Source organism: Portunus trituberculatus, chromosome 37 (genome assembly GCF_017591435.1).
Source record: "Portunus trituberculatus isolate SZX2019 chromosome 37, ASM1759143v1, whole genome shotgun sequence".
NCBI classification, from domain to species: domain Eukaryota; kingdom Metazoa; phylum Arthropoda; class Malacostraca; order Decapoda; family Portunidae; genus Portunus; species Portunus trituberculatus.
This window is the reverse complement of record NC_059291.1, coordinates 3,061,997-3,072,339: the sequence shown is the minus strand read 5'-3', so window position 1 is coordinate 3,072,339 and position 10,343 is coordinate 3,061,997. Positions and strand designations below refer to the sequence as shown.

The window sequence follows — 10,343 nt, the reverse complement described above, 5'->3', positions numbered from 1 at the left end:
CTCCTAAGATCTGTAAAGTCCGATCCATCGCACTCACACTCCATGAAGGACAGGCTCGCGTCCCTGGCCTTGTCAGGAACATGTACATACAGAGATGGGAAGGAAACACCTCGCTGCGAGTGACAGCTGGTTTAGTAGTTACTGAAAGGGAGGTATTCAGAAACGCTCTGTTGTCTCATCACGACTATTTTCAAAGGCTACAGAGATTATTAAGCAGGTTCTCAAGAGTGCTTATTCTGTTGATTTAAAAATTTTGTTAATCTATTAGTGAAAGCTTTAAAAACACTCTTAAAATCCAGTGTCTTTTCAACGAGGGTCTTTTGAAATTAGTGGAGCTGAGACAGAGATGTGTTTGAGAGAATGGTCATGAATCCCTTGAGATCCTGATACGATAGAATAGAGGGTTATCTTTGGTTTACTTACTTAGAAAACAAAGAGGAAAAGGATAATGCCATATTCAGAGATAATGTTAAATTGTCTTTATTATTCAAAAATTTTATTATTGTGATATGTGTACAATGGCTTATTTACTTGATGATCAATGAGCAACGAGAGAATTAACACTGGAAAGATATATTACGTAACACTAGAAATAACAATGCATTTTATTTCTCCTCTCCCTGGACGAAGAGGCGTTTCATTCTACTACTTCGTACGTATAATCACAACTTACTCTTCTAATACTACTACTCTATCCTATGCAAGCCTTCGCTAATTATTCTTGTAACAATGACAATCACTACAATATCACTACATTGTTTATTGATATATATATATATATATATATATATATATATATATATATATATATATATATATATATATATATATATATATATATATATATATATATATATATATATATATATATATATATATATATATATATGGAATATTTTGTACCTTTTCTGTTGGTACACGTACATTTATGCTTTTATTTATAAACGTTTGTATGTGCACGTGTGTATGTTTGTATCTGTCATTAGCACGGATATATTTTCATGGTATATCTACATATGTGGTTTTATGTGTACCTATGTTTAAGTACTTACATATATATTCAGGTGTGTACGTCTAGTGTAGTCTGTGTGTACGCATTTCGTTGTACAGTACAAGGTGATTAAGCTCATGTAATTAAGGCCTTCGTTGTCAGAAAAGGTGCTTAGTCTAGATCTCTTTCCGGCGCCAGTTTTTTTTTTTTTCGTTTTATTACCTTTATAGAACACTGGCTAAGGAATATAAGAGATGTATGTGAAAAATATAACAAGAAAAAAAAAAAGAACTTATTTGGTGCTTTTATAATATTTGATTGAATGACGGTTCTAGACAGGTTGGTCAGTTTCGTCTTACAGCTGTCACAATATTCCTCCCTTTCAACACATCAATACAGGAAAAATGCATGATTTGTGTAAGTTTTATTGTTGGTGCTGCTCCTGCTGTTGTTGGCGGCGGTGTGTTGGGGGGGGTTGATTTTTAGTGGTGAGGGTTAGTGTGGTGAGAGGGGCTAGTACATTGTATTAGTGTTAGAAAGGTATAGAATTTACCAATGAAGGAGATAAAAAGAGTGAAGAAAATTAACCATTACATTGGTGCATTAGACAGAATAGTGGTGGGAGAGGTACACATGAATAAAAGCAAGGAGTTCCTGAGTTAATGAGGAGGAAAGAGTGGCAGTGATGGCCTGTTTATTGCACTAATGAATGAACGAAGGATCTAAGCACACCTTCCAGTACGTGGCGCCTTAGTGTTTGTGGTTAGATCGGTGTAAGTTGAGCTCTTCATGGTCATAAATCAAGCAATCTATTTACTCACTACTGCTAACACTTCTTAAACGTCTACATTTGCACAGTCCCCGATGCTACATAACAACGTAAGCTATAATATTGACTCTATTCTTGCGGACCTACACAATACACATCCCTATCCATTCCCTTCAATATACCTTTACGAACTGCATCTCATCCCCATCCTCCCCATCCCGTACTACCACCACTAATTCCCTTATCATGCCTCAGCTCACACGTGTTTCCCACATTCTAGATCCCTAAAATACCTAAAAGTGCTAAGGAATGCAATCGTCACAATCATTACCATTACAAATCATTACTAGAACAATAACTAAAAATAGAAGATGAGAGTATGAATATTTAGTTGTCTTCTATTCACTTATTCCATCTCGTCCATCCTACAGGCTTCCCATCTCAGTTAATCTTGCAGTTCAAAAATTACGGATGGGAGAAATGTGGAGTATGAGGGACACTTGGTTTTTTTAATCCCTATACAGACCACCAGGACGTGGAAGAGAAGAGAAGGTGCTGCTGCTGTGATGGGCTGCCAGGTATACGCGTACACTTGCACTGCTGGCCCATCGACATAGTCCCTCCCACTAGCTAACGAACTAACTAACTAACTGTGTTGCTGCTTAAGATTATGAATAGTTTCCCGAAGTTCTTCATCAAAAAGTACCTCCGTAGTATGTAAAAATATTCTCTCACTCACTCACTTTCTCACTCGTTCACTAAGACACCCCACTCCTCCTCAAACTAGCGCTAAAATAGTATCAATCTTGCAACGCTTAAATGCACTAGATCACTTACTTAACCAGCCAATTGAACAAGCAACTAATCAATCAATTCATTACTCACTCACTCACTCCCAGACTTCACTTCTACCACCATAGCTTTATCTACATTTTTGAAAGATTCCGCCTCGCAGCCGTTGACGTGGCCGTTGGCGTGGGCGAGGCTATTGACGTGGGCGGAGACGTGGTGGCGGGAGCAAAAGGCGATGATCCTGTTGCACGCTTCCCGCAGCTGTGTTTCGGGCACCGTCAGCACGATTCTCATGTAGTTCGGGTAGTCAAAACACTGGAATGGAACGACAGAGAGAGTTAGATGAGAGGCAGGAAAGTTTTAGAGAGAGAGAGAGAGAGAGAGAGAGAGAGAGAGAGCAAAGTTTGATTTCCTTGCAGCTCATTATGTTAATCAGGAAAGTACCAGAAAAAAAAACATATCCTTTAAAAAAAAAAAAAAAAAACAGATACATTGATTTACGTTGAGTCATTGGAATCTGGATGGTTTTGTGGGTCATGACGATGTTACTAAATGAAATAATAAACCTAGGTAAGGAAAAGCCAAAGTGTGAGTAATTGAAATATTGAGGAAGAGTGAAGGAAAGAGTGAGAAATAAAAGGGTGAGGAAATAATAATGAGACTCGGCAGCGATGAGGTGAAATGCATGTTGTGGGGAAAAGTAATGTGATTGTTTTGTAGTTTTGTGTTGTTGTTGTGTCCGAAGGAGAATGAATATCCTGCTCATTAGCTGACTAATTTGTTGACCGACTCGTGGATGGCTGCCGCTAATCCTGTGGTTGCTAATACTTGTGTTCTCATTGTCCTATTCACGTTATTTACCTTTATCTTATTAAATCTCGTCTTATTTTTCTTGCAAGACTTCACTTTCTCTTTTATTTTTCTGTAAATTAATTAACTTCCAATACTAGCACTTGATATCATTACCTTAAATATTTTTTATATCGTAATAGAAAAGGAATAACATCTTTTGCTAATTGATTGTTTGCACGTTCGCGTTACGATGCAGTACACGTAAAGATATAATACATAACCGCTTATCGATTTTTTTCATCTTATATTACATCGAACACACGAAACTTTTTATAATGTGTGTGTGTGTGTGTGTGTGTGTGTGTGTGTGTGTGTGTGTGTGTGTGTGTGTGTGTGTGTGTGTGTGTGTGTGTGTGTGTGTGTGTGTGTGTGTGTGTGTGTGCGCGCGCGAGTGCATGCAATTTACACAAAGGTATTCAAAAAACTTTCCAAGAACGTCTACCTATGGGATGAGTTAGCGATTCATGAGCAAACACACACATTCCAGGATTGTCATGGTGCGTATTACTCCCTCCCTACCTCCACCCAACCAACTGCCTTCCCCTAGCCACTCTTCTCCTCCCACTTCCCACCACTGTAACCCTTTCCTTCTTACCTCCATCCTTTACTGCGCATTGTAAAGGCTTCCAATCTTCTCTGTTAATTGGTTCAATCCCTTTTTCTCTCCTCCTTTCCATGCATTTCCTTGCGTATAATATAAAGCAAACTCATACAGTGTTCACTCATTTTATTCTGCTTTTTATTTTATAAGGCACTTCTCTCTCTCTCTCTCTCTCTCTCTCTCTCTCTCTCTCTCTCTCTCTCTCTCTCTCTCTCTCTCTCTCTCTCTCTCTCTCTCTCTCTCTCTCTCTCTCTCTCTCTCTCTCTCTCTCTCTCTCTCTCTCTCTCTCTCTCCATCCTGCCTTCCTTTTGCACTCCTAAAAATATCTTGATCTCTCCTCTTCTTTCCTTCATGTACGCTAGGATCGCCTCCAATATTCGCCATTCACTTGTATTGGATTTTGATCTATTCCAGACCACTTCCATTCGTTCCCTTCCTTTCAATCTTTTAACCCTCTAGCGCTGGCCTCGTTTTCTTTCCCCCTTCACTACGTCAATATTCCTCATTTTCTTTTAGCTCATCCACAAGCAAAACTTATTTCATCCCTTCATCACGTTGAGGGAATCACAAGGGAGTCACGACTTTTCCTCTCTCGGTCTAGTGCATCGTGACGTGACTCGTGCATTAGTTTGTCACGTGTTGCAGCTCATCAGGAAGCAGGTGGACCGCGGTGTTCACTTTTCCTTGAGTTACATCACCACACCACTCTTTTTGTTGAGCTTTTACTCTATCAATAAGAGAGGATGGTGAGGTTGAGAGAGAGAGAGAGAGAGAGAGAGAGAGAGAGAGAGAGAGAGAGAGAGAGAGAGAGAGAGAGAGAGAGAGAGAGAGAGTCAAATTTACCTTTTCCTCAGTTTTGACCTTGAGTAAGCCGTGAAAAGGTAAAGAAAGATTACCTGTACGCCTAAATTAAACCCTGCCCGTGTGTGTGTGTGTGTGTGTGTGTGTGTGTGTGTGTGTGTGTGTGTGTGTGTGTGTGTGTGTGTGTGTGTGTCTCTCTCTCTCTCTCTCTCTCTCTCTCTCTCTCTCTCTCTCTCTCTCTCTCTCTCTCTCTCTCTCTCTCTCTCTCTCTCTCGAAGTGTTTTGTGTCTTATGAATCGTGTGTGTTTTATAATCTTATATTTATCCTTGTGACTATGATCAGTAAATTAACTTTCTACGTATCTATCCGTTTGTCTGTATGTATCTACGTATCTATGTATCTATGTATCTGTATCTTTTTATCTATCTATCTAACTTTCTATCTACCGATCTAGCTACTCACCTGCTTACTTACTTACCTATCCTATTATGTGAATGTAAGTGAGTGTGGTTCCTTACCCAACCCAATCAGCTTTACTTTAGGCTCGTATTCTCAATTAAATGCATCACCTCCACTATTTCAAAAGGCTTTATCTGAATTTACACATTTACACGAGTTTTTAAGGTGTTTCTACAGTTCTACAGGCAGAGTCACAAGATTCCTACATTATGAACTATAGAAACACTCTTGAAAATCCACGGAAATCATCTCTGTGGCCTTAGAAAATAGTTGTAGTGATAGCAAAGCGTTTTTGAATACGGACCTAGTGTTTTTACAGTTCTACAGGCAGAGTCACAAGATTCCTACATTATGAACTATAGAAACACTCTTGAAAATCCCCGCAAATCATCTCTGTGGCCTTAGAAAATAGTAGTAGTGATAGCAAAGCGTTTTTGAATACGGACCTAATTCACGACTCACCTTTCCTGGCAGGCAGAAGACAGACTCCTCGGAAATCATACGCTCTACCAACTCCAGGTCATTCTTCAGTCCGGGGAACTTCGCCATGTCCACGCCCACCTGAGGGAAACGAGGCTGGGTGAGTGTGTCACCTGGAATTTATGTTATTAATTTTATTTTCTTTCTTTTCTTTCTTTTTCTTTTCCTTCTTGCGTTTTTTTCTCTCTTTTCTTACCTTGAGGATTTGATGTGTTTGTTAGTTATTTTTTCTCTTTTTCTCGGTCTGTTTTATTTCTCTCTCTCTCTCTCTCTCTCTCTCTCTCTCTCTCTCTCTCTCTCTCTCTCTCTCTCTCTCTCTCTCTCTCTCTCTCTCTCTCTCTCTCTCTCTCTTCTATTATTTCCCTCTTTCAGTATTATATTGGATAACGCTCTAATTATTCAGGTTTTCTTTTTTTTTTCTTTTGCTCCCTCCCTCTTTTTCTCTCTTCTTCATAATTTATTTCTTCCCTCTCTTCTCACATTTCATCTGTTCTTTTCCCATTTTTACGAATTTTTTTTTTGCCATAATTTTGTAATAATTCAAGTCATTTTTTTTCAGTTTTTCTTTCTCTTCTTTCTTCAGTTTCTTTAATTATTTTCTCTCTTTTGTTGTATCTCCTCATTTTCTCTGTTCTCATTTGAAGGCATTGCGTGTTTGATAATATTTCAGTCATCCACGTGTTCAGTGATTTTTTTTTTTCGGTTCCTTTGTTTATCATTTCTTTTTCTATTTATATTTTCTATTCTTGTGCTTCTGCTTTATATTTTTTTTTCGTAGCAGATGTGTTTCAGATACCATAGGTTTTTTTTTTATGATGTCCCTGATTGTCTTTTCGTTCACAACATTTAGACTACCTCGAAATTTTGAAGTGTTGCCTTACTGCCTTAAGTTCGCGAGTAAAGATATGCACTTCCCCTTCTTCTTTTTCTTCTCTCTTTTTTTCTTAAGATCCCGCCATTGTTTGACGTAGAGTAGACTAAGACCTTCACTTGGTACATTTTATGGTTTGATATTTGAACATGAAGACAGACAACTTCATGAGATGCCATCAGGCTGGCCAGCAGGTTTTTGTCCTGCTTTTCTCAGAATAACGTTTGGCTTACAACATTACTCCTATTAACTTCATGCACAGTCATCCTTCTTCGTACTGATCAAGTTTCACTATGATAACTTTTGTATAAGGATTTATATTATATAAGGTTTCTACAAAAATATCACCGTATGATTCGGGAATATTTTCCTGTTTAATGAGAGGAGTTGTAAATGAGAATTATGTTTCATTTCTTATGATTTACAAATCTTGATGTAATAGCACGAAACAGGTTAGGTCTGAGTCACTTCCAGACACCGCTGACAGCAAAACAAGTGATTGAGATAGTTTTGGTGCCTGTGAACACGCTTTACACTCAGGAAATTCCTTAAGGTTACTCAGATGAAGTACAGTCACACTCAAAACTGCTGATATGTCTCAATTTTCTACGATTTAACTTCACTCGAAAGTTTTTAGTCTACTGAGAATCGGCTTACAAAACCTGGTGAGCTCAAAGTTAACTTGAGAAATAAAGATTAAGGGAAAACGACTAATGGTGTGTGAATATGACGAATTACTCACTTCTAAACATAACTGTAGCAAGCGTCATATTACCATCAGCAGTCAAATGGTTGCAGTAGTGAGCTATAAGGATGTTCTCTAAGGGTCATCTGAAGGGGGGGATGGCAGACACAGCATGACGCTGAGAATTATAAGTATAAACGTGAAACAATGAATATAATAGCGTAACATTCTTACCAGTCATCAGTGTAAGAAAAACTAAAATAAAGAACATAGATAATTGATATTGGCAAGTCTTGTGGAAGGGCAGAGAGAGAGAGAGAGAGAGAGAGAGAGAGAGAGAGATTTAATTACCTGTCCAGCACGAAAGGAAAGATTACGTCATTCTTAGATAGGAGAGGATTTTCTTTATCCCAAGACGAGAGAAGAATAGCAATTACGAAATCCTAAATGTCAGAAATGTATCGTCAGCTGATGGCTCTTTCCCTCCCTTCCTTTTGCTTCCGTCGTCTTATTTCCACTGTTATCAAAATCACTATACTTTTCTTCCACTTTCCTTTCTATAATATACTTTTCTTCCTGTGGTGTGTCGTTTTTCCATCAGTACCCAAAAGATGAGTAGCGCCACGTGTGGAAGACAAATTAGAGCTTTTAAATGCAATCTTCTTTTCCTCTTCCCCTCTTGAAGCCATTGAGAAACAAATGAAATGACACAAAATTTGCTTCATGATTTCAATATGGTGTAATGCGTTTCTGTTGTCGTTTTTATTATTATTTTTGTTGCGATTATAATGGCCAACGTTCATATCCATTCTTTTTTTCATTTTATTTTCTTCATTTTCTTTCTTTTTCATATTCATCATCTTTTAATTTATAACCTGATCTTGTTAACTTATTTGTGAAGGAAATGAAAAAGGTATCTTCAATTTGTCTCCCTTACTTCTACTAACTTTTATAAGAACAGAACGAGATTGCCAGCCTTAGATGACCAGAGACGCCACCACATCCTGCTATTTTGACGATCAGATTATGCGTCAACTCGTTCTGTTTGAGGAGAAGAGAGGAGGAGAAAAAAGGAGGAGGAGAAGGAGCACGAGGAGAAAGAATAAGAGGTAACACTCGGAGGAACAGAAGTAAAAGAAAAAATGTGCATAACAAAGGAAATGAATACCGTAAGTGGAGAGTGAGCTTGGCCGGTGCTTGAGGGTCAAATGAAGGTGAAGTGAGTACAAAACATCAGTAGGAAAATTTTGAGCCGAGACGCTGCGCAAAATATGCAACCGAAGTTTTGTTGATATTGTAATAGAAGAGAAAAATAAAGAACGCTTTCCGAATGGTTTGCTTTGATACAGGGTGACTGGGTTTACGTAGAAACACACACACACACACACACACACACACACACACACACACACACACACACACACACACACACACACACACACACACACACACACACACACACACACACACACACACACACACACACACACACACACACACACACATGTTGCGCGTTGGGTAAACACCCGGATGTTAAATATAATAAAATGAAATTAAATTAAAAGTTTTTATAGATTCATACATGCATCAGTACGTATACATATATACATACGTCCATGACTGTACAATAGTGGTTCTGGCATAAAGCTTGTCATCTACACCTAGGGAATTGTGTAAAAGTGATATGACATGAGTAAACACACATCCACCCACACACACTCCCACCAACCCACAAACACACACACACACACACACACACACCAACTCATAAACACACACACACACACACACACACACACACACACACACACACACACACACACACACACACACACACACACACACACACACCGCGTAGTGTAGTGGTTAGCACGCCTGACTCACAATCGAGAGGCCCGGGTTCGAGTCCCGGAAAGCGGCGAGGCAAATGGCCAAGCCTCTTAATGTGTGGCGCCTGTTCACCAAGCAGTAAATAGGTACGGGATGTAACTCGAGGGGTTGTGGCCTCGCTTTCCCGGTGTGTGTTGTGTGTGTTGTGGTCTCAGTCCTACTCGAAGATCGGTCTATGAGCTCTGAGCTCGCTCCGTCATGGAGAAGATTGTCTGGGTAACCAGCAGATGACCGAGGTGAATTACACTTACACACACACACACACACACACACACACACACACACACACACACACACACACACAACGACGTTATTTTTTCGCTTTATTGTTTTATGAGAGAGAGAGAGAGAGAGAGAGAGAGAGAGTGTGTGTGTGTGTGTGTGTGTGTGTGTGTGTGTGTGTGTGTGTGTGTGTGTGTGTGTTTTATTTTTTGGTGTACACAAGGTCATCCTAGACTGGAAGTATTAAGTGGCAATAATTTTCTCTCTCTCTCTCTCTCTCTCTCTCTCTCTCTCTCTCTCTCTCTCTCTCTCTCTCTCTCTCTCTCTCTCTCTCTCTCTCTCTCTCTCTCTCTCTCTCTCTCTCTCTCTCTCTCTCTCATGACAAATCACCATTACAAATAAATCAATGAGAAAGTCATACTCATTCTGAAAGACAAAATCACAAGAAAGCTCATAATCAGATTTGCTAAACGGACCACCAAGCAAAATACTTACTTAAACATTATCACACCACCACCACCACCACCACCACCACCACCACCACCACCACCACCACCACCACCACCACCACCACCACCACCACCACTAGCACCCCACTACATGTCACCAACACACTATCACTTGTCACCAACACACTGTCACTTCTCACCAGCAACCCAACACCTGTACTAGCATCCCAACACCTGTCACTAGCATCCCAACACCTGTACAAGCATCCCAACACCTGTCACTAGTATCCCAACACCTGTCACCAACACGCCATCACTCGTCACCAATACCTAGCACTTCTCACCAGCACCTCAGCACCTGTCACTAGCACCCCAACACCTGTTAATAATACCTAGAACTTGTCACCAGTACCCTAGCACCTTTCACCAGTACCCCAGCACCTGTCACCTGTACCCAGCACCTACCACCAGCACTCTCAC

At 39.7% G+C, this 10,343-nt stretch overlaps 1 protein-coding gene across 1 annotated transcript in view; it reads right to left on the bottom strand.

Moving 5' to 3' along the window:
* Positions 1 to 464: 464 nt before the first annotated feature.
* LOC123513899 (tyrosine aminotransferase-like) overlaps positions 465 to 10,343 on the bottom strand; it is a 49,217-nt gene continuing 39,338 nt past the window's right edge. The window contains exons 9-10 of the mRNA XM_045271360.1: positions 5,729 to 5,827; positions 465 to 2,867 (exon numbers count right to left, since the gene is read on the bottom strand). Of these exons, the coding sequence (XP_045127295.1) occupies positions 2,646 to 2,867; positions 5,729 to 5,827 (321 nt within the window). The 3' untranslated portion in view covers positions 465 to 2,645. The remainder of the gene's footprint in view (positions 2,868 to 5,728; positions 5,828 to 10,343) is intronic.